The sequence below is a fragment of the Populus nigra genome, chromosome 19 (genome assembly GCF_951802175.1).
Source record: "Populus nigra chromosome 19, ddPopNigr1.1, whole genome shotgun sequence".
Classification (NCBI taxonomy): domain Eukaryota; kingdom Viridiplantae; phylum Streptophyta; class Magnoliopsida; order Malpighiales; family Salicaceae; genus Populus; species Populus nigra.
Genome location: NC_084870.1, coordinates 11475803 through 11500711, shown reverse-complemented (window position 1 = coordinate 11500711; position 24909 = coordinate 11475803). Strand labels below are relative to the sequence as shown.

Here is a 24909-nt window from a genome sequence, read left to right as displayed (position 1 = left end):
ATGCATGAGCCCTAATTCCTATCAAGGCAAAGGAGATTATAGATTAGGAAAGGATCAGGAAAGTCAGATGATAATGGAATTATTAATACCCACCCCACGTACGCTATTAGGGACTCGATTCTAAGCCAGATATGATCATAAAATGAACATTCAGCAAAGATTAGTATTGAAGAAAGATCCAAAACAGATACAAAATCCACTGTATAATGGAGGGATATTCAAAGATCAAGCTCCACCTACCCAGATCAGAATTAGTGATTTTTCAGATGGTTTTTATACACCAGCTTTGATACTGCACAATCCCACTCAAGGCATCAATTATTGTTTTTCCAGTTTAGTGAACATTTCTTGATTGCATTTTCCGAGTATACTCATCAAAGGCCAAGCTTCACACGTCATGCCATTATGCAAACATTGATGCTGTGTACTGTATAAGCTATCAGGAAACATTTTTCCAAACATCATTTTTTGAGTTCTATAATGTGGGATGCTCCCTGAGGTGTGTGCAATTTCGGTGCAAGGCAGTCTGGGTCAAGATACATGGTGCAGATTCAACTCCAGTAACTGCAAGCCTAATGGCAGATAATTATTCCACATATGATTGTGTGGGGACTGTTTTGCCAGAATGGATGCTGGTCATTTCTCAATGGAGGATTCATACTTGATGCACCTTCAAGTTTATCAATACTATACTTTCTGATAAACTCAAAACCTTGTTATATGAATAGTTAATTGTCTGGATTAGTATGACTCTAATTTTGGGTTGTCCTAACATTAAACAATCATGTAAAATGTTGATACCTCTGTTACTTTATTAGAGACATTGTTTTCTGTTTTTGTATTGGTTACGCAGGGAACTCCTGACAAAGTATCAACATTACAATTGCAAGTGCTTCATTACAATCATTTACTGAGCAGCAATGGAGAACAAATCAGCAAGACATAACTAACACTGCAAGTACTGGTATCACCTGATGTTTTCATGGGCTATCATGATTTGTTTTTCTAATCCTAGTCTGCCGAAAATTTGTAATGCCAAAACCTCAGAAATAGTTTCAGATGAAAGATGCAGTTCAGCTTAAGGAAGCGTGCTGTGAAAATACATGTGTCAGATAGTCATGGAGATAGGTTGCAAGGAGCAAACATTACGATAGAACAAATCTCAAAAGATTTCCCATGTGGATCAGCAATAGCAAGTACCATTCTTGGAAATTTACCCTACCAGGTAAGTTCAATCCTTATATTAGTCTTACAGAAGATAGGAAATCGAATAAATGGTAAAGAGTGCTACTTTCTGATTAGAAGACTGACTAAAAAAAAGTTGTTCTGATTGTTTCAGAACTGGTTTGTTGAGAGATTCAATGCAGCAGTCTTTGAAAACGAACTTAAGTGGTGTGCGACAACGCGAACAAGTGAAAGTCAACTATACCATAGCAGAACAAATGCTGGCACTCGTTCGAGCCAACCAAAATAATTGCTAGAGGCCATAATATTTTCTGGGAAGACCCCAGATACAATCTGGCATGGGATCGTAATCTTTCAGATTCTGCAATAAAATCAGCAGTCAACTCACGGATTCAAAGCCTAATGAGCAAATACAAAGAAGATTTTATACACTGGGATGTTAGCAACGAAACGTTACACTTTGATTTTTATAAAGGATTGATCATGATGCCACCTTACATTTCAATCAGACAGCACACGAAGCAGACCCCTTAGCAACATTTTTTTTTTTTGAATGAATTTAATTAATGTTCTGGAAACTTGTACTGATGTGAAGGCAACAGTTGATATCTACATTTCAAAGATACGAGAACTTGAACGCGGAGGAACATCAATAAATGGAATTGGCCTAGAGAGTCACTTTTCTATGCCAAATCTTCCTCTAATGTAAGCTATTCTAGACAAGTTGGCTACACTTAAACTTTCCATTTGGCTTACAGAAGTAGACATCAGCAATAAATTTGATACAGAAACTCAGGAGCACCAGAGTATTCTTCTTTTTTTATTCTCTATTTATCAAGAATTTAAAATGGATATTTGAATTCTAACATTACCAGCTCTTGGTGTCAACTTTGCAGGCTATTTATCTAGAACAAGTTTTAAGAGAAGGCTTCTCCCATCCTGCTGTTGATGGGGATCATGCTATGGACTGCACTCCACCCTAATGGATGCTATCAAATGTGCCTTACAGATAATAATCTTCAAAACCTACTGGCTGGTGATGTGGCTGACAAGCTGCTAAAAGAATGGAAAAGTGGGGAGATAATTGGTCGCACAGATGATCATGGATCATACAGCTTCTTTGGCTTCTTGGGTGAATATAAAGCAAGTTTGCAATATGGAAACCGAACTGCAAATTCAACATTGTCACTCTGTCCAAGTGATGAAACGAAACATTTTAACATTCAATTGTGACAAACCTCGCTGTCACAGCATTATCGCCATGTGAGGAACAACCGAGGCCGATTGTAGGAAATTTTTTTATAAATTAAAAATATTTGTTATGGCTTACTGCTCATGAACTGACATGGAATTTCTAACGATGTTGGAGTATAGCAATCTGATGTATTGCCAAGTGTTTGGGCCTCAGCCATGAGCTAACGAACATTTTGATTCTTTAAGAAAAGGCCATCAAAGAAGTTCAAAGGTTGGGCTTATGGCTGGCCACACCTGTCCTGTCAACGAAGAGCTTACATTTTATGAGCCCAATGTCACTACAGATTCTTACGACGCGACAACCACCAATTTACAACGTTGAGCAGTTCGTTCAGGTGGCAAGAGATTTTCATTAATACATCACTTTTGGTGTGAATGTTCTTCCTTTAATCTGATTGAGACTGTCTCTATGCTAAAAGAAACCTAAAAATACCCAAATGGTTAAAAAAAAACATGAAGCAATGATTGATACCTAAAAAAATGAATGAAAATATTTATCACGTTTCTGTAACTTCAGCAAGAAGATCAAGAGAGGTTCAATTTCTTTTTTCTTTTTTTCTTTTTTTTTTGATTTACGTGGGATGTCCGGGCCAGCTTGCGCGCACCACGACTATTCCCCACAGCCCACTGGACATCCTGCAAGCCCAGGGGCAGCTTAGGCACCTCGGGGGTGACAGGCGTGCAGATAGAGAGTCGAACCCAGGACGGGGACGGAACAAGTCACACAGTTAACCACAACAACTAGGCCCTCAAGTGCTCTTTTTTTTTTAAAAATTTAGTGGGTGGATGCATATATGGTGCCCTTCGCGCCGTTCGGCAAACACTTAATAAATTAAAAGCAGAATGCATCCTCTAATAGGCCTTTAGCAGGCAACTTGTGGCTCACTTCTCCGCCTCTTCAACCGCTTTTTATTTAACTTGCCCTTTTAGCTTTAAGCAGGCTCAAGTTTCACATTTAAATTCTTCAAGAACAAATCGCTTTCTAGTTTCTTGTAGCCTTTTAACTGTTCAAGTTGAAAAATTTTACTCAGACATTTGAATTTATAACCTTAAACTCTGTGATGGTTACAAGTAATTCAAGGCCGTGTTGAAAAACTTCTCCAGGTAACATGAAGGGTCAGCAAATACGATGACAATCACTATGGAAGGACCCAGAAGAAAAATAAAGAAGTCACTTCAATGTAAAAAATTTATTCTCAAGATTGGTGATTGCTTTCTGATAATTTAGCTTACAAAATGAGATCAACTTGTGGAATACTAACCTCCCATTATAAATTGGTGAAAGTTATATGATTTTATTGCACAATTAGTTTCTGCTAATCATTATATTGAATCTTCACCATCACAATACAATGAAGATACATATCCAGTATTTGCTAACCAACAGCTTCTGGTCCGTGGGTGAAGAAGGTTCTATCTGATAAAATTGTGGGGTCTAGTTACTGCCAACAAAATGTTTCAATACTGAACGACATATATGGAGATAAGGAACTCTTTGCACGCACCAGTGTGTAAATTCATTTGAGACTGAAACCCTTCGGACAGGGTCAGGTTTCCCCTGTGCTCGGTTAAGCATGGAACATGCTAGATTCATAAAATTTTCAGGCAAAAAAGTCCTAAGGCGGTAACATCACTATCAATTAAGAATCCCACTGTGCTACACTTTATTCGCTTCTTAAGTCAACAAAATGATGAGATTCGCATTTGGCTTTTGCCCCACTTGACAATTTATACATCTTGACATCCTACTGAATACAAATGATACCATGACGCATTGGTCCTCAAAGAAATCCACTTCCATTAGAAACAGAAGACAAAAGCTAAGCCTAAAACTTGCAATTCCAGCAAAGAGATCCTCCTCTGAGACCACAGCCAACAATCTCATTCACGTATTCACATAACACACGCAATTTTTAACACAAACCTAAACTCTTTCTTTCTTTACAATCCCTCGGACACAAGAATTGAAAAGCAAAAACAAAATTGCAGACCAAAATCAGGAACTTGTCTTTGATTTTAAATGGTAGCTTTAACTCTCACAAAATGAGATTAAACATATGAAAGCAAAAGGGGAACCTAATAATCCTCAAATAATATAATAGAAAAACCAACACTTTCTACGTATATAACATTTAAAATTTAAAAGTAGAAGATAATCTTGGAAGTGGGTGGATTACAATCTGGATAAGAGAATCTGTCAGCCTTCCTGACAAAGGCAAAATCCAAGCATCCATCAAGGCTGCAAATCTGTAAAGAATTTTCATTCAAGAGCAGGAGCCATGATACAGAGAGAAAGGTCCTAGTGCTACAAGAAAACAAAGGTAACAATAAGGACTAGAGATGTGGTAAAAGCCATTATTGTTGATTGTAGAGCAGAAGGAGAAGCAGTTTTATATGAGTCTCCCATGGCTAAACCAGCTAACCATGACCCGTCTGCTAGCATGGTTTCTCCTCCAGATCCAGTTCCAGATCCCGCCCCAGATTCAGTACCTGAACCAGTGCCCGCGTACTCCAGCCCGGATCCTGTACCAGACCCCTGTGATGTTGTTGTTCCTTCCGTCGTTGGTGTTGAGTAGCTTGAAGATTTCTGACTGCAACACCACATGTCAAGGAAAACTATTATTAAGATCCTAACAGGAATAGTTATTATTTTTCAGATTCTTTGGTATAAATTAAAAGCCAGCATTGATTGCAACTCAACAACCTCCATTAATCCTAGATAACTAAAACAATTAACATACAACCTAAACTAATAATTCAAAATGGAATCTTTCACGTTGCCAGTGTGCTGGTAGTTGTTTCCATTTTGCTTTCCACCAAATTGTTAACAAACAGAAAACGATTATATTCACTTTCCAGAACACAGATGCTACAAAAAACAAAATGTTTACACCAAGACAACTAGTCCGCAACACCTAATTGGATAACATCATTGTGATTTCACCCAAAATCATTGTTAAGGCAAACAAAACAAGGGATTTCCCAAGGACAGCCGCAGCTATATGCAGTAAAAAACCCTAACCGTGAGAGCGTTAGACTAACTTTTATCTTTAAAACATCATAACAAGGAATAACTTCCAACTAAAACCAAAAATCAAACATCTGCAAGTCTATAAAAACAACGAGAGCCAAGAGAAAAACTTTTACCTTGGAGAGGAGGGGCAAAAGGTCACTGTATAATCAGCGCCACTACAAGTAAAAGTGCTAGTAGCATCATCATAAGCGTAACTGTAAGATTTAGGGCAAGCAGCCTTAAACATCTCTGAATAAACAGAAGGTTTACAAGTGGCAGGCGTATTAAACGCGCCACTACAACAGTACTCAGGGCTCCCAAAAGCTTCACACGCGCTCTTACACGCATCACCTTCACCACTTCTCAGTTCTTGTGGACACTGTCTATTAAGATCCGAAACACAACCCGTTGAAGCACACATACCCGACCCACCACTACCCTCAACAACCATTGGTAAATTGTACCCATCTACAAGACTAACATCATAAAAGTCTTGCCCACCCGACCCGAGTGTGAACTCCGCTAATGTTGCAGGTGGAGAAGCTCCAAGTCCGTTACATTCAACTTGACCTGATCCGCAGTCACCAGTTGAGCATGACCCAGTCCCGGACTCGTCAAAATTACAGCCGGTTCGAGCCCAGAAACGACCAGACCAGCCTGTTGGGGCTATAAAAGAACGAGAAGAGTCTTTTAGGAGTTCAAATCCAGTGCTGTCAAGTCTAGGACTGCCAGCATTGGCAAGAATTCCAGGCCAAACTGTGTACTCACATTTGTTTACAAATGTGAATGTAGCAGCTAGGACGCCACCTGTATAAACATGGCAAGTCACATTAGTTGGTAACTATTTGCAGGAAATGCAAAAACCCTCAAGGAAAATAGAGACAACAGATAGGTGGCTCCTAAAAAAGTAGTTCTTTAGGTCGTTCTCAGAGAAAGATTGTGACTTGAAGAGAATGGGAACAAAGCATTAATTAGTAACTAAATATAAACAGGAAACTATCCAAAATGCTGTTGAGATTTGGTTTCTTAAGAGTAAAGATAGAGATTTTTTATACAAGACTAAGCCTAACAAAGAAAATGGTTAACTTAACCACAAAATGAAATTAGTTAAAAAGGTGTAGTTTTGTTTATGTTTAATAAAAATGTGAGAGAGACTGGCTAGTGACAATGGAGAGAGCATTCTTGTGGGATCATTACCTTTATAACTCACGAGAAAAAGAAGAACGAGGGTGGAAATGAGGCTGGAGAAGCAGCAAGAGAAGTGATCCATGAAGGTTTCTTTCTTTGTCTCTCTTTTTTTTATTCCCTTTGAGTAACTCTTTTTACTTTGATCAGTGGTTTAGTTGGTAGTTGCAATGGAGAAGAAGACAATGCAGGGACTGATGATGCCCCTGAAAGGAAGCAGCAGCGGTGAGGAATTAAGTGTACAGAAAGAGTTTGTCTTCAATGTCCATAAACAGACAAAGAGTTCCTGGGAAGAACCAGAGAGGAAGAGAAAAAAACAGGAAGGACAGTGAATGAGCTGTGAGAGAAAGCCCAAATTAGCTCCACACGTATAATAAAACCTCTCTCTCTCTCTCTCTCGGACAGACTGGCCCTACCTATCTCCTAGATGTCACTGTTACCAGAGACCTTGTAAAAAGCGATTGGAGCTCAGGTCTCGATTTTCTGTCATCAACTCAGAGAAGTGTTAAATGATCTTGTTTTGCTTTTCTAAGAGCCCAGTAATGGAGAAATATTTGCAAAGACAGTGAGTCGCGTTGCTCTCTTCTTCATTTTTTTATGTAATTACAGAAGTTTCCACTCAAGTTTGGAAAATTGCAGCTGATTCGAACGGGGGGGTTAAGTTTGGAAAATTGAAGTTTCCGCTCTAGTTTAGAAAATTGCAGTTGCTTCTGATGGGGTTAAATTAATAAGATATATATTTTTTATAATATATTTGGTCCTTGTAGTTTTTATATTGTTTAGTGGAGCCCGTCTAGTCCTTTTTATTTATTTCTTACCTCTATTCAAGCAAATTTCTTAATGTGGTTCTTCGGTCTAATTTTCTCCACTTTACAATTGATTCTTGACAATATAGGAGAATAACAGTAAAGTGAATGGAAATTAGATAGAGAGAGTGGCCAAATAAATAAATATAGGGCCCGTATTAGGAGAAAAAAGAGTTAACGGGACCAAATACATAATTAGTCCGATTTGGATGATAAACCTTACTTTTTTGTATAAATCATACTTTAGTCCTCTTAGATTCCAAAATGTTCTATTCAAGCTCTTTTAAATTAAAATTATTCAATATTACCTTATATTTTTTCCAAAAGTTTCAAATTGACCTTGTGCTGTTAAATAACAAACACGGCTAAGGAACAATAATTTTCACTTTTTTCTCATGTTTTCCCTTTTATATTAGATTCAAGCACTCAATTAAAGTATTTTGGAACTTTGATCCTTATATATTTTATTTTTTCCTCTTTAAACCCCTGGGAAGATTGTGTATTGAGCTAGAAAATGCAAATTGTCAACTCCCTAGGATATTATGTAGAATTTCAACATCGTGCAAGAATATTTTTTCTTTAGTTCATAAAATAAATTCACAATCTTGAGAAAATAGCTATCTAGTACGTGAATCCCCATAGCTAGAATGATGGGGCGCCGTTTGATTCATATACAAAAAAAGAGAGGGTAAAAAAAGCAAAGCTTTAAGATTAAAGATTGTGTTTGTTTTTACTTTAACAAAGTATTGGTGAAGAAGAAAAATTAATTAATTGTTTTCTAATTTTGTATGTTAATATATTAATATTAAAAATAAAATTTAAAATAAAAAATATTTAAAAACACAATCATCTAACTTATATACTTTTTGCAGTCACTTTATTTGTCACATCAGCAACTTTAATAAAACCAGGAGGAAAAAAAAAAAAAAGTTGATTCTGCACCACGTAGCTCTGACAAGGCTGAGATGGAGACTATTTAGATGTGGGACCAGCCAATTTTATTGCTCTTATATTGCCACGTCAGCATAATATGACCGTTGATTTATGCCACGAGGGAAGGCCGCGTGTGGGGGTGCTTGCCTGCAGTGCAGTGTAATTATGGCAATGGCATAGGATTCGCGGACTCCCTCTTCTTTGAATGATTTACTGTAGATTCTTTGGAAGCTGAAAATATTGACTTAAATAATAAAAAAAAATCAAGGGAGAATTAATTGAAATTATTTAAAAAATACACTGACAATTTACTGATACCATGCAAGAGTTCTGGTCAGAATTATTGAATTTAAGCTCAGGGACGTGGATTTCACCTCCGAACCCACCTGAATAGAATATAGATAGGAAATATTTAGATACGATTGGGTTCTTGAAAAATTTATTGGTAGAAAATCGAGTTTTGGATTAGTTATTGATACTGGTTTATCCAGAACACTGGCTCAGTCTAACTTTAAATAAATAAATAATTTGAAATTTTAAAAAAACTATATATAAATCAAGTTAATTATATACTAGATAATTTAAAATTATAACATTTAAATTTCAAGTTGGAGTGGAGGTTCATCTTTAGATTTGGATTACAAATAGCTTATAAACAGTCAAATCCATCGGATCGAGTTCAAGTATAAAGAAATTTATGTTGGATTGACTTGCTTTAATTCAGATATTAATAATGCAACACCTGATCCAAATGTATCCATGACCATTCATATTTAAGCTAATCAAGTTTGTTTTTTGTTTTTTCCAGATAAAAGAGCATGGTGCAGGGATGGAGAAGAGATTGATAGGGTGGAGGTTGTATACTCCAGGCAAGTTTCAAATAAATGTCTTTTAAGGTGATCATCTCTTTTAAACTCCAGGCAAGTTTTGTGGACTCAGCCCTTGTTTGAAGCCCAGCTCAAGCAACTCGGTGGAGTACAGAGCTACAGGTGCAGATTTGAGTAAAGAGATTGAAGGGTTCAAGAGAAAAACACCTAATCTTGGAGGGACACTGGTTGAAAAGAAGTGGGTCTAGGCATAATCAGTGTAACTTGTAAATAACCATGATTCCACCTTCTTTTTACTCCTTTACAGCGCCTTGAACCCTGTGAAACGTTGTAGAAATGGCAGTGCCAGAAAACTTGCATCATTCAGAGGTCCACGTCACACGACTGTGAAGGCCATTCAAACCACTCTCGATGAGAAAAATAGTGTACAGTTTTATTGCTCCCGCTCCCCGTAGGAATAATAAAGGGGGGAATAAACATAATAAAAGATATATGGAGTGATTTCTGCTTTTGTCGTTACATGTTCTTGTCTGAGTTTACCTCTCGAAGATAAAGTTTTAACTTTCAAGGATCATGAGTAGAATATTTGATGCCAGTTCATGCGGATGTACGGGTTGCGATCTGTTATAGCTTTATGTGTTGCCTGCTTGAAAAAATGTTCTTGGGTTGATTTGGAACAGGCAAGATAGTGGAGAGTGCTGAGCATCAGAAGTTGTCTGTTTACATGTGAGATTTCTTTTCTCCCATGATACAAAAGCTCTAGCTATTGATATTTATTTAATAAAAAATATATAAATAGCAGGGAAAAAATTATTTTTTCTTGATTGATGGAAAAGATTGCAGCTTGTTATATATATGGGACACATATAATACAAAAACCTAAATTTAAAAGAAAGAAAAAAAATCCTCTTGAAACTCAACCTTTCTTATGCTCAGACAAGTCAACAACTAACATTTTGGAACTTAGCTATGTTTTTTATTCTACTTTTTTTATACTTATTAGTTATATAAAAGTACTTATAATATTTTTAATAATATTAGTGTTGTCTAAAAAGTAATGTGAGGTTTTGAAGAATCCATCCTCTCTCGTGTGTGTGTGTAGAGAGAGAGAGACTCTCTCATATATATATATATAGAGAGAGAGAGAGAGAGAGAGAATAGTTCTCTTTGTTGAATGTTAATACATATATTATATATATTTTTAATATTATCATGCTAAAATTATATTTCAGTCTATTTTTTCTATAAAAAAACTCATGAACAATAAATTCTTTAAATAAAAGATTGAGAATTTTTATTTTTTATTTTTTATTTATTCTTGGGATATTTTTCTTGTGATATTATTATATTTTCTCTTAAAAAATCTTTGATTTAATCATCATAAAATCATCAAATTCATAAAAAAAAAAATTATAGGTATTAGGGACCTGTTTCTAGCCATATTAACAAAAACAAATAAATCAAATTATTAAAATAAAAAAATTAATTAATTATCTAATGTATAAATTCTGCCTCCAAAGTACTTGAATTTTTCAAGATACTATGGCTGCTCGTAAAAGAATAAAACCATGAGCTAATTCATAAACTTGGATTCCCCCCACGAGCTTGTTGGAGGAACTAGAAGAAGAAAACACGACATTTTTTAAAAGTTTTTTTTTTTCTTGCCCATAGTCGTGACAGTTTTTTTTTTTTTTTTAAGCAAGGTTATTCCAGTTTTAATTTTGCACACTGAAGCTAGAAATTTTCCCCCCGAATTTTAAGTGGATGATCCACTCCAAACAAGTGTCATGTAATGTTATATATATATATATATATATATATATATATATATATATATATATATATATATATATATATATATATATTTGATTTGAATTTGTTCTGAATCAACTTGTCTCTCCATCGAAACATATCCGTCGTGTGCTAATCTTGTAGAAGTTGTTTTCTTTTTCTACCATATTGATCTTATTTTAACATGATTTCCCATCTTCTAGAAAGAGATCGAGTTTTCCCTCTTACATGGTAGAAACTTAATCTAACTGTCTAGGGTTTTCTACTAGAGGGAGAAAACAAATACAAGTTGACTAGCAGGCTCAGTGACAAATAAATAAAACCCAAAAGGCACTGCTCGGTCTTACACAGACATCAAAATGTGCTGAAATGTTGCTTTCATTATATATTCATGTCGTGCCTGATTTCACAGACATGGAGAAGCACACGACGACACCGAAATGCAGCCACAGTATAATCCATTCCAATACTTTCATCTGGGTAAATAAATGATATATGACTAGTCCTCCCATGGGACCATCCAAGAATACTTGATCACATGCAAGATTGTCGGGCTTGTGAAGTTCTTCGTTATCAAGACAGATTTAGAGCATTTCCTCTGGATATTCCCAGCTAATCAAATCTAATAACTTTCCCCAAGTCCAGTTCTTTATTATGCTATATATCAACCCGAGAGAGCGGCCAGCTAGAAAGGTACGCGAGGACCAACAAATTTGCAGTTGCCATAACCAGATTTCTCGTCGAGGGCGAGCAAATCCATACGTGTTTTATTCTCCCTCTCTCGTATATAATTTATTCATTGCTGTGACTAGTGTTTATGCGCAATCACGGACATCAATGTTTAGGAGACAGTGAAGGCAACTTACAATCTTGTTGACCATCCACGACTTTTTCTACCTTCTTGTCTCCTTCTTACAGCCTTTGTTTCCACTACTGTTGATTAGATCACCCACTTTTTTTCGTTTCCTCGATCTAAGAGCTTTGCATTACATGGCCAAGGGTAATCGTCCTAACCTTTCACTTTTAATTGAAGCAAGATTCATCCATAAACCAGGACCTGTCTTCGCAAGTGAGTGTATTTTTTGATTTACAAATATCAGAATTATTAGAAGTTTATATAATTATTAACTTTAAAATTTATAAGATTATGCTCAGACATCTACATGTTATGGTTGAATTGTGTCCTGTAAGAACATGGAAATGTTGAATTGAGGGTAGGGTTTTGCTTTATAAGCTTTTCTCCAGACAAACGAAGCTTTGGATATTCTCCCTTCTCTCCTTTCCAGGCCTTCTTTGTCAAAAGAAACCAGCAAAAGTATCAACTGTAGCGGTAAATTAATGTTAAGAATGAAAGCATTCCTTCTTAGACCCATTGGTATCTCCATTCTTCTTAAAAAAATGGAAGGCCTTCAGCCTTTTCTTTTGAACTATAAAAAGGCCATTGCCTGATTTAATTTTATGGAAACCCTTGTACTAATATGGTTTTTATGGATCCTGTAATACGCCCTTTTATGATGATTTTTTTTTTATTATTATTTGTGGTATATTTGTGTCCTTTTTCATCCAGTAAAATTAAATTCATTCCTGATTGTCGTCCAGGCCTTCATCAACATATTGCATTCAGGAAAAAATAATATTTTTTCTCAATTTTTTAAAGGATTTAAACGGGAGATGCGGATGACAAGACGAATAGAAAACTTCCACGTCATGAGGGTTTTTGTAGAGTTTGGCGATTCAATTTATCATGTTACGATTGAAGTTATGGGTCACCCCTCTCTATTTTATTATTTTTTTGTTTATATAACTCATAAAATGAAATAATTTTTACCACAATTATATATGGGTGATTTCAAGTCAGGACAACAGTTTGACGTGAATTCTGTTTCAAAGCATGGGCAGCTTATGGGCTGTGACAGACTGACAGTGGTGTAAGAGATTACGTGCTGGAGATGTTTTTTAAAGTTTTTTTTTAAAAAACAATTATATTAAAATTATATTTTTTATTTTTTAATTTTTTTATAATAATATATTTAAAAATATATAAAAAATATTAATTTCAATTAAAAAAATAAAATAAAAATAAAATTTTCTTTAAAGCTTTTCAAAAACAAACAATTTTCTGACATATAATAGAAATAGAAGTGATTATTTTCGGTTCAATTTAGTTTTTATAAAAAAATAATCAAATCAATTTTTTTTAAAAAAAATTGAAACTATACCTAAACTGTTTTAAATTGACCGATTTCAGTTTGATTCTGTTTTTTAGGAAAAAAACCAATTCAAATCGATTCGGCTTGGTTTTTTCAGTCTTGGCTCTTTTTTTTTTATTTGAGTTCGTTTCAATTCTGTTTTTTTTTGTTTTAAGCTTATAAAATCAAAACAGAATTGAACTGGCTGATTTTTTAAAAAAATTTAATTGGTTTAATTGATTTTTTCAATTTTTTCTTTTTATTTTCTCAATTTTTTGATTTTTTTCCTCGCTTCTATATAGAACTATGTAAGAAGAGGAATATTTGTCAAGCCTCCTTGTATGATGAATACCTATGGCCTGGCTTGTGTTCTTATAAATATGTTGGCTCTTTGAATGTTCGTGGTCCTCTAAGATATGGGGTTGCTAAATATGTGGGCGCTTTAAATGGATTTTGATGCTTGCTCGTATTTACTCTAAAGATATAAATATTAAAAGAAAAGAGAAACACGTGAGAGAAAATAAAATAAAAATATATTTTCATTTTAAATAAAAATATGCTTATCATTTTTTATAATTCTCGAATTTAATGTTTTATTTGAACATCCATCTCTCTTTTTTCTTTTCAAAATAAGTTTATAGAGTAACTACATGCACCATAAAGGTTTTTCCTATTCCAGGCCGTTGTTCGTCATCTTATAACCCTATCGGCATTTACATTGTGAGCTGGGGCGCAATTTCCCCCCCAACAAATCTCCGAACTAGGCCCATTCGAAAACTGTAGACAGAAGCTGGTCCATGAGCATGCGTGCTAGCTACAGACCAAAGACAACAACTTTCTCCCATTGGCCCAATGGACTAGAAATTGCCCAGCCCAGATAAGGTTCTGGTAAACATGAAAACACTTTTGAGATGATCATAAAGACAGATTTGCGCAATGCACACTAAGCCTGATCTTAATCTCACTCTAATATGTTGGAAAGAGAGGGTGTAGTACGAGAAATATGATGAAAATATATCTTAATCGTGTTATATTATTCTCGGAGTCCCATGAATAAGAATTCTAGAGATAATTACAGAGATTCGAAGGATAACTAGCTATATTATCAATACATTTACACATAGAATAAGAATTCTTTGGATATAGAATTTAAACTTAAATCAAACACTTTATTCTTTTGGTCTTTGACCTAAAATCCGCGGGCAGGGAGGAAATAACGGTAAGATGGCCATGAAAAAACAAGAAGTTTCCCCGCCAAAAATACCCCACTGCTTCACCCAAAATTAATCCGGAACCTAAAAGGATCCTTACTGCACGGACTTAAATAAGAGGGTGGGGAACCCGTAAGGCAAAGGAAAGAAGCAAAAAAATCCTGACGAAAGAGATGGTTACAGAAGGAAGAAGAGGAGGAGAATTGTCATCAGCAACAACAACAAAACGATCAAAAACTTTGAATAATGTCTCTGTGGGTATGGATGATCTGACGGATGATCTGCTGCTTGAAATTCTACTTCGACTTCCAACCGCAAAATCTGCCATTCGTTGCATGTTGGCCTGCAAACGGTGGTGTTCTTTAATCCCTACTCGTTCTTTTATTACCCGATTTAAAACCCACCGTACCAATGAAAAGAAGAAGAAAATTTGTGATTATGATGCTGCATACCAATGCCCCCTCAGTGTCTTCATTAGCACAGAAATTGACGATCCAGAAGATGGTATTATTTTGATGACTCCCAATGATGAGTTGGAAGAGAATCTATACACATTAGAATTTCTTCCGAAGAAAGAAAAGTTCGTTGCTGTTAAGGCATCATGCAATGACTTGCTATTCTGCCTGGCAAGTGACGAGAATTACACTGTCACCAATCAATATATCTGCAATCCCTTTACAGAGAAATGGCTTCTTCTCCCTCCACCTCCCAAAAGAAGAAGCTATACGCCACGTGGTGAGTCGGCTTTTTCTGGGCTGGTTTGTGAGCCAAATTATCCGAGACGGGATGTTCAAGGACAAGAATATGAACCGCGGTTTAGGGTACTGGAGTTTACTCCAATATCAGAGCTTGATGCTTATATGGATGTCTATTGTTCTGAAACTGGAAAATGGAATGAATTTATTCTCTCCGGTCGGCAGTACGACTCTTTCCTCAATGTTGTTGCACATGATGGAAAGTTGCATTGGTACAACGGCAGTGATGTTGTCACTTATGATCCCTTTGATGGTGGTCAAACTATTTTCATTGATGGATCTGAAATTGTACTGTCACGGTCTGACCTTTGGATCAATCGTAGTGAATGTCTTGGGGTATGCCAAGGGTTTTTGCGGTGCATGCGGTTGGAATATGCAGCTGTTGGCGGTGATGATGATAATTTGAGTGTTTGGGAGCTCAAGGACTATGAGAGTAGAAGAATGATCTTGACACGCAAAATCTCCTTTGATAACATGATCTTCAAGGACCCTGACCTTTCCCATGTTAGCATGTCATCTATGAGTATGTTCGCTCCAGAAGCAGCAGCTTTCCACCCAAACAATAAGGACGTGGTGTGCTTATTCGTGTTCCCCCACTTCATCTTGTGCAATATACAAAGCGGAGAGTTCGAAATCATCAATCCGTCTCTATATGGAAAAGAGCAATACGCCTACAAAGTCTTTCCAATTGCGCTCCCTTGGTGGCCTACACCAGTTTCAACGATTCCATAAAATGCCGATCTGTTGTGATGCAGTAACTTTAGTTTTATCTCCTCTCTTTTCTCTCTCTTAATTAAGCAGCATATTCCAACAGGTGTATTAATTACTGTGATCCATTTCTGATTTATGAATTGAGGTTTCGGCTATGATTTATGCTATGTTATACTCTTCTTTTAGCACCAGGTTTCAAGACTCTGACAAAATATTTGCTTTCTTTCAATCGGTACTTGGATCTTAGTTTGGTATCCATATTCGAATGTGTTCTAAATCTTCTCATTTAGTAGATTCTGCTGCATTCTTTCAGTTTCATGCTTGTGAGATTGTAAAATTCTCTGTTGGTTTCTTGGCTGATTATGTTTGCGAATCATCATTTTTTAAGGTAAGAATCTGAAGCCAACACCATAAATTGATATGCTGTTGAGACTTCCTAGCTGTTAGCATATATTTTCAGCTAGCTTATTCCCCTTGCTGGATTTTGCAGGCTTTACAATCTATAGTATAACATCTCAAGCACTTTCATTTTCAGAGTCTATTAGCTGGATATGGTCACTTTGTCAGTACTTTCCTGGAACCTGACGTCTACTGAATTACATGACGACGGGTTTTTGGAGTCTAATTAGACCTTTGTGCCATTCTCATAGTTGAACTTATTTTCATCCAATTCCCATTCTTTCAGCAACCATTCACTGCGAGAATTCAGGCATTCTAACTCTTAATACTGTTACAATATTGTGCTGCTAAAATCATGAACGAGAGGAGCAAAATCTGTTATATTTCGTAAGGGGTGAAATTCTAGATATAAACATCCTACCAAACATATATGCTAAGGTAATGAGAAAATCTCAAGCACTATGTAATAAGATGTTATCCAACAGGATTTTCTTACGTTGTACAAGAATACGTGATCATCTGACAGTTTTTCCACTGATGAAGACAAGGTGTGGTTTCGTCAGACAACTTGGAATTAATAGCCAATATCCGTAATACTTTTGTTTTCAGCAACAAGTGGATTTCAGAAGTTGATGTCGGGTCTAAGCCTGATGCCTTGGTTACTCCAGAAGCTGTCTCTCTAAACTTTGATTTTTTTCTCTGTATCATTGAAACAAAATAAAATTTGCTGTTGTGGTACAAGTTTAAACCAAATCGCCAAATGTCAAATGACATCATCCTCTCGAGCAAGGTCCAAAATGAAGTGTGGAAATTCTTTGGTAAGGTTCGAAATGAAGATGCCATGCATGTCGAGAAGTCTTCCCAATTAATTGTGCTCTCTTAGACTTAACATTGTTGAAAAACTGTAGAAATGTCATTCCCTGCAGAAATTCATTTTTTCCACTGTCAAAAACTTGTTTTCTGCTATGAAGTCAATAACCCTGTACTCGTGCCTTAATTTTTGCCTACCATAATTTGTGATCAGAAACTTGGACCTGACATAAATAAAATGAAATTCACTGCTTGATGCAGAAACCAGTTCTGTACCATGGTTTCCAAATCTAACCAGAAACTTCAAGATGGTCCCACTAAGAGACGAGGATCACAATAAAACTAGTGATTATATCTCCAATCCCTTTACCATGCAATGGCTTCAGCTCCTTCCATTCCCTTTACCAGAAAAACTTCAATGCTTTTCTCTCTGACAATGTATCTTTTCAGTCAAATCTCTATTTTCTTGTTCATTTTTTTTTTAACAAAAATATATTTTCTTTATAAGAATCATAAATTTTTAAACAGAAACCTATCGTGATTGAAACGGCAAAGTTTAATAAAAAAAATACAAAAAAATCATAACTTTATAATTTGTACATGATAAAAGAAAATAATAATTAATCTAAAAAAATTATGTAAAAACATTAAAATAAAAAATATATATTTTATTCTTATTTGGTATTTATAAGTATATTTTTTATATAAATTTTACATATTAGATTCATATATAATAATTCACAAAGTAATTATTAATATTATTATAAAAATATAATTTTATTTGAAAATATGATAAAATTAGATAATATTTTAAATATCATTGTAATTATTTATTCATAATAAATTTAATTTAAAAAAAAACCAGAGAAAGAATTGAAAGGTAATATAAAAATTAAAGAGGCAAAGCACTAAGGTTACAAAGACGGGCTTCTGCACCTTGCCCTTTTTTCTTTTAATGAATAAACAATGAAGAGTCCATTTAAAAAAAAAAAATAACACAAACAATGTTTCATCATTTGGCTCAAACTCTAGCCACTAAAAGTGGGGTTTTGAACCAAAAAATTTATTTTTAAATTATTTTTATTTAAAAGCATCTCAAAAAAGTTTTTAAAAACCTATTTTTAACCCTAAAATATTATAAAATCGTTCCAAAAAAAAATAGACTAGTTCAAAAAAATACTCGAGCTTGAATTTATTTTTTTAAGTAAAATAAAAGTTTTAAACCATCTTAATGGAATTTCATTCTTACGAATACACAAATATTTATTTTTTTAGTTGTTGAAAGGAAGCTGGCCAAATGTTTTTTATTTTTTTCTATCATTTTTTTTTCTCAACACATTGACATCAAACACAAATAAAATGAAGTTTAGGAAATAAACATAATAACATAAATCAAATATGTAAAAAATTAAAACTTTAATGATCTTTGCCTCTTAAACAATAAAGATGAAATATAAAAGAAGCAAAGTAGAATGAACAATTTCATTCATAATAATTTAAGATAAAACCCACAATAAAAGTGGGTTCTTATTTAGACTTTTATTTTAATTGTAATGTTTTAACTAAAATGGAAAGAGTATCAACCATAGTCGTAATCGTTCAAGGTTTTCATTTTTAGGCCGGACCAATCATAAGCCCACGAGAATTTTGTTGTCAAGTCCTTAATTAGGATTATAATTTCTGCCACTTTACAGCAACTTAACATGGATTATATCATACTCTCTCTACGCTGACCTTTCACTTTGTGGATTAATGTATAACACGCGAGTGTATAGCTCCTAGATTATAATGGTTTGAAGCTTGGTGGGAGTCGAAGGAAGTAAAATCCTCCGAACTGTCCTACCTCGAGAGAGGTTGCTGCGAGTTGCGTGGAAGCATCAATTAGGTTTTAATGTTTAGTTCAACTTTAATAGATTTGATGCGATTTAGGATTATGCACTAGAAAAGCCGTTGTTGGACTTTTTTCAACAAATTTCCAAGCTAGGCCCGTTCGAAAACTGTTGACAGAAGCCATGAACAGGTGTTCCAGCTAGAGAATTTAAGAGATTCCAAGCTGCCCAATGGGCTTGAAAGTGTGCCACCCAAAAGAGATCTTGATAAATAACTTTGAGGTAATGATGACACCAGATTTGTGCCTTGCACAGGGGATCAAGAGACGGAAAGAGCAAAATCTTCCATATTTCCCAATTCTCCAATGAAGTAGTAAAAAAAAAATCCTTAGATCGATCTGCCAGTGAGAGAACAATGTGTTGATACATTCAAGCTGAGCAAAGCTTACCACACAACCTATGAAAGAAAAAGAACCAGTCACCGAATTTCATATCTGCTGACTTAAATAAATCCCAACATTTGAGGTAATCTTATTTCCTTAAACGTTGTTGTAAACGAGGGTTGCGTATTTTGACTGCTGGATCTTCTTGTCTGTGGTCATGGAAGTTGACTCTTAATTGTTTTTTTTTTGGCTGTTTATTCTTTTGATGTTCTTGAGCCTACAAGCCGTTGGCAGGAAGGAAATAACGGTGAGATTTCCATGAAACAATGACTATGAGACGGGATGTTCGAAGGACAAGAATATGAACCGCGGTTCAGGGTACTGGAGTTTACTCCAATATCAGAGCTTGATGCTTATATGGATGTATAGTGTTCTGAAGCTGGAAAATGGAATGAATTTATTCTCTCCGGTCGGCAGTACGACTCTTTCCTCAATGATGTTGCATATGATGGAAAGTTGCATTGGTACAACGGAAGTGATGTTGTCACTTATGATCCCTTTAATGATGATCAAACTATTTTCATTGATGGATCTGAAATTGTACTGTCACGGTCTGACCCTTGGATCAATCGTAGTGAATGTCTTGGGGTATGCCATGGATTTTTGCGGTGCATGCGGTTGGAATATGCAACTGTTGGCGGTGATGACGATAATTTGAGTGTTTGGGAGCTCAAGGACTATGAGAGTAGAAGAATGATCTTGACACGCAAAATCTTCTTTCACAACATGATCTTCAAGGACCAGATCTTTGCCATGCTAGCATGGCATCATTGAGTACGTTCTCTCCAAAGGCAGCAGTTTTCCACCCAAACGATAAGGACGTGGTGGTGCTTATTCCTATTTCCCGCCTTCATCTTGTACAATATCCAAAGCGGAGACTTGGAAATCATCACTCCATATGAATACGAAGGATACTCCTGTACAGTCTTGCCAATTGCGCTCCCTTGGTGGCCAACAATGCCGATCTCTGGTGATGCAGTAACTATAGTTTTATGTCCTCTATTTTCTCTTAAGTAGCACCCAACAGGTGTATTAATTTTATCCTCCTTCTGATTTATGAATTGAGGTTTCTACTATGATTTATCTATGTTATAGTCTTCTTTTAGTACCAAGTTTCAAGAACCGGGGAAAATATTTACTCTGTTATAATCGGTACTAGGAGCTTAGTTTGGCATCCATATTCAAATTGTGTTCTAATTCTTCTCCCTTAGTAGATTCTGCCGCATTCTTTCAGTTTCATGCTAATGCGATTGTAAATTTCTCTGTTTGTTTCTACAGTGATTATGTTTGCGAATTATCATTTTTAAGGTAAGTATCTGAAGCCAAATCCACAAATTGATATGCTGTTAGACATCCTAGCTGTTAGCATATATTTTCAGCTCCCTTGTTCCCTTACCAGAATTTACGGGCTTTACAATCTATTGTATAATATCTCAAGCACTTGTATTTTCAGAGTCCGTTGGCTGGATATGGTCACCTTCTCAATACTTTCCTGGAACCTTACGTCTGCTGATTTTCATGACGACAGGTTTTTGGAGTCTAGTTAGACCTTGTGCCGTATTCATAGTTGAACTTAATTCCCGTTATTTAAGCAACCATTCACTGCGAGAATTCAGATATTCCAACTCTTACCACTGTTACAATGATGCGCTCCAGAATCATGAACAAGAGGAGTAAAATCTATTATATTTTGCTAGGGGTGAAATTCTATGAAGACAGGGTGTGGTTTTGCTAGACACTTTGGCAGTAACCAATATCAGCAATGCCCTTATTTTTTGCAGCGAGTGGATCTCAGAAGTTGATGTTAAGCTGGATGCCTTGGTTACTCCAGAAGCTCTCTCTAAGTTTTGATTTCTTTCTCTGTATCGTTGAAACAAATTAAAATTTGCTGTTGCATTGCATAATTTAAACCAAATAGCCTCATTTCAAATAACATCATCCTCTCATGCAAGGTCCAAAATGGAGAGTTGAAATTCAGTGGCAAGGTTCCTAATGAAGATCATGGCCATTTACACCTAAACTTCACAGCACACGCAGCTCACAAAAGTACACAATTTGACGCACAAAAAAAAGGTCTAAGCACCTATTTACATATGGAATATGTCTTAGTTTTGATGGGTAAAGTATTAATTACAATCCTAATCCTACAAGTCTATATGGATTTTATTGTCCATGTCCTTAATTAGGATTAGAATTTGAGACATAACATGATGTTAAAACTTGACATTGTTTCAATCATACTCTAGAAGTCTTGTCGCAATCTAATTCCCAGTTCCACTCTTTCTAGGCTGACCTTTCACCGTGTTGATTCAGGTACAACGGCTCCTAGATGATAATGGTTTGAAGCTTAGAGCGAGTGTGAGGAAGCAAAATCTTCCAAACTCTCCAACCTCATTGGAAATGATTCTGATGGAGTGAATAGTATCTTATTGATCTGCTGCGAAACAATTCAAATCTCAGGGGCAATATGAACAATTCAAACAACGCAAGAAAAGGGAAGAAAACGCCTCAATTCAGTGTTGTGACTTGAACAATCCCAACATCTGCTGTAAAATCAAAAGCACAACCGCCTTCTCTTTCAATAACTTCGGGGTGATACAATCACTTGATCATAAGAATTTTTGTTCAGCCCAAAAGGCCAAAATCATTTGCCAAATTGATATAGAACAGGCATTGGATATAGAAAATTCACGTGAACTATACAAAATGTATGCCTAATAAAAGAGCTACGTGCATACAGAGGAAGAGATTTACAAGATTTCTCACAATAATTAATAAGCCAGACAGACGTCGTTGATCATCCATCATCACCTGTTCTGTAAGAAATGCTGACGGAGAGCGGTGCAGCATTGAGAAAAGGGACCCCTAGCCTTCACGAGCGGGAATTTAAAGCAACTATCTGGCCTGAAAGTGTCCAGGCCAACGTTAGTCACAAGGGAAATAAAGGTGGCCAAAAGAGCAAAAGTGCCGTTACTATAGAGGCTGCGCCAGCAAGAAATTGCTGTTGAACCACACCTGGAGATGAAGCACCATGGCTTCGTTGGTACATCGTAGTCTTGTTCACAAGTGGGAGCTCCACCCCATCTTTTCGCAATGCCAGCAATTTCTGGCTGGAATTTAAAAAGGAAATACATGAAGTTTCCTGATACAGGGCTGCCTTTTCAGCGTAAAATAATCAACTGAAAGTGGTTTAGCCATTAATTGGAAGCCACAGCATTCGCATTTACATCTACAAGGAGGATCGTTGCTTCTAATGATCCAATCCAACTCTAGGTTGACCAAGATGGTAACTTTTCTACAGAGCATGATGGATAAAATCATAAAACTGTTCATGTTTGCTGTCAATGTGGCAAACAACAAACATAATTCCCATGAACCCTGATTTCCATGAACCGTCGATGGAGACAATTCTACCACCGCATTTTCTTTCCAAAATGATTGCTCAATTATGCTGTCAACCACTCACTCAGACTTTAGCAGACATTGACCATGATCCGTTGACTAATTCTAGCATATTATGACTAATCCAAATTCACATGCCATTATTGTTTTTTTTTGGTTAGTTAACTGGGTAAAATCATTATTGGTTGCTAATAAATTGTGTCGTTTCAAACATTAGTTCGGTCCATCATTCATCACTATCACTCCTCAATTATAAACTCCCTGGCTACTAATCATATCCACAAACACAAATCCGAAGTTTCTTGAACTTGACAGCTTGTCAACCCACTAAAGTTACTAAAATTACTCAACTATCCTCAAATAAACATAAGATCATCAAACAATATAAAATCATCGATAAAGTTAAATTAGTAAATTTACCTGGTATAAGGCAATGGACAAAATATGATATCGTAGTCTGTAGCAGCACAGGTGTACGTGCTGGTCTTGTCATCATACGCGTAGCTATACGAGCGTGGGCAAGCATGTTTAAAAAACAAGGAATACACGGACGGTCCACATGTCTCGGGCGTAGCATACCCCTCACTGCAACAAAATCTCGGATCACCAAACGCTTCACAAGCGCTTCTACATGCCACCGCACCCTTGCCGCCTGCCGCGGCGGACAGCCTCAATTCCTTAGGACACGCGCCATTCAAGTCAATCAAGCACCCCGTCGCGCCACAACCTCCGCGTGTCACTTTCTTAGGGATAACCAGCATAGGTAAATTATAACCGTCCACTAAGCTGACATCATAAAAATCTAACCCATCAGCACCGTTCAAGGTAAACTCCGCCAACGTGGCAGGTGGTTGGGCCCCACTACCTAAACACTCAACTTTACCAGACCCACAATCACCAGTGAGACATGAAAATTTGCCAGTCCGATCTTGGGAACAAAAGGTCCGACCCCAGAGCCGACCAGACCACGATCTTGGAATCTTAACTGTTCTTGATTTACCGCTATTGAGGTAAAACCCTGTAGTAGGGAGCTGTGCTGTCCCTGCACCAGATAGCAAACCAGGCCATATCGTGTGCCTACACTTGTTGATGAATTTGAAAGTAATCGGTTCTACTCCTGCAAGACGAACCAAGAAATCAAGAGACTGGGTTAGTTTAAAAATTGGAAGATAAAAAAAAAAGAAGAAAATGGGTTCATGAAGTTAACTGGTAAATTACCAGAGAAAGAAGAGAGGAAGATGAGAGTGAAAAGAGTGAGAGAGAGAAAGAGATGATCCATGAAAGATTGAGGAAGATCAAGAAGAATGGTGAAAGGTAAGGTTTTTTGCGTTAGAGAGTGAGTAAAGAACTTTACTTTATTTCTTGTCAAGGGTGTGTGAGCTTGTGACTTTTTTGCTTTGTTTTGTGTGGTCATGGAAGTTGACTGTTAACTGTTTAATATTTGGCGGCTTAGTTTACAGTTTCTCTGGTGTTATTGGGCCTGTGGAAACTGTTAGCAGGTAGTAGTAGAAGGCGAGGCGGTAATCCCTGCAATCTGGGCCGGCTAGGTGTTTCAAATGCAGAGATCCTAGGCCCGTTTGGTATGACTGTCTTTTTAAAAAATGTTTAATGATTATTTTTTAAAATGATTTTTTTAATAAATTAAAATAATATTTTTTTATTTTAAAAAAATTATTTTTGATACCGCACATCAAAATAATTTTAAAACATGAAATAAATTAAATTGAGAAAAAAATATTTATTTAAAAAATGTTATTTGAAACGTAATTTCAAATGACATTTAAATTTTTACTTTAAATTTAAACCAAAATAGCTAAAAATAATTTAAGAAAAATCAAAGGTTAGCAAATAATATCATGCTTTATTTTTAAGAGATACTAATTTTTATTTTCAGATATTTATGCTTCATTTTTAAAAAAATATTTGATAACCAATAATGGGTTCAAGGAATTTATTTAGGGTTGTTTTTATTAGATAGGAAATTATTTCTTGAACTTAAGTACGGTGGAGGATTAGACTGATAGCATAAATATACTGAAATCAGCACATGTTCATGAGATTATACGATGCTGATTTGTGTAATGTATTATCTGATTGTTTTTAGATTTTAAAAGTATTTTTAAAAAAATTTAAAATTTTTATATTTTTAAATAAAAAATATTTTAA

At 35.8% G+C, this 24909-nt stretch overlaps 2 protein-coding genes and 1 pseudogene across 3 annotated transcripts; 1 reads left to right on the top strand and 2 right to left on the bottom strand.

Annotated features, from left to right (window-relative positions):
* The first annotated feature begins 142 nt into the window (after nt 1–142).
* Nucleotides 143–2466, top strand: LOC133680209 (endo-1,4-beta-xylanase 5-like; annotated as a pseudogene).
* A 2069-nt stretch (nt 2467–4535) lies between these two features.
* LOC133679169 (thaumatin-like protein 1) lies at nt 4536–7200 on the bottom strand. Its single transcript, XM_062101684.1, has 3 exons — nt 6650–7200; nt 5587–6259; nt 4536–5030 (listed from the first exon to the last, which is right to left on the bottom strand). Exons 1-3 carry the CDS (start codon nt 6720–6722, stop codon nt 4745–4747), a joined length of 1032 nt encoding a protein of 343 aa, XP_061957668.1. The 5' UTR covers nt 6723–7200; the 3' UTR covers nt 4536–4744.
* A 14690-nt stretch (nt 7201–21890) lies between these two features.
* On the bottom strand, nt 21891–24152 carry LOC133679418 (thaumatin-like protein 1b). Of its 2 annotated transcripts, XM_062102010.1 has the most exons (4): nt 23962–24152; nt 23164–23860; nt 22356–22451; nt 21891–22243 (listed from the first exon to the last, which is right to left on the bottom strand). In XM_062102010.1, the coding sequence occupies exons 1-4, from the start codon at nt 24020–24022 to the stop codon at nt 22237–22239; spliced, it is 861 nt and encodes a 286-aa protein (XP_061957994.1). In that variant the 5' UTR covers nt 24023–24152; the 3' UTR covers nt 21891–22236. The 2 variants fall into 2 exon arrangements, with proteins under 2 accessions (XP_061957994.1, XP_061957993.1); XM_062102009.1 differs by having other exon boundaries at nt 21891–22451.
* Between the last annotated feature and the right edge of the window lie 757 nt (nt 24153–24909).

Coding starts and splice junctions, on each gene's coding strand:
- LOC133679169 (XM_062101684.1), bottom strand. CDS start 6,722: ATGGATCACTTCTCTTGCTGCTTCTCCAGCCTCATTTCCACCCTCGTT. Junction 6,260..6,649: donor TTTTCTCGTGAGTTATAAAG/GTAATGATCCCA, acceptor ATGTTTATACAG/GTGGCGTCCTAGCTGCTACA. Junction 5,031..5,586: donor TTTTGCCCCTCCTCTCCAAG/GTAAAAGTTTTT, acceptor GTGGTGTTGCAG/TCAGAAATCTTCAAGCTACT.
- LOC133679418 (XM_062102009.1), bottom strand. CDS start 24,022: ATGGATCATCTCTTTCTCTCTCTCACTCTTTTCACTCTCATCTTCCTC. Junction 23,861..23,961: donor CTTCCTCTCTTCTTTCTCTG/GTAATTTACCAG, acceptor TTCGTCTTGCAG/GAGTAGAACCGATTACTTTC. Junction 22,452..23,163: donor TGTCCATTGCCTTATACCAG/GTAAATTTACTA, acceptor TTTAAATTCCAG/CCAGAAATTGCTGGCATTGC.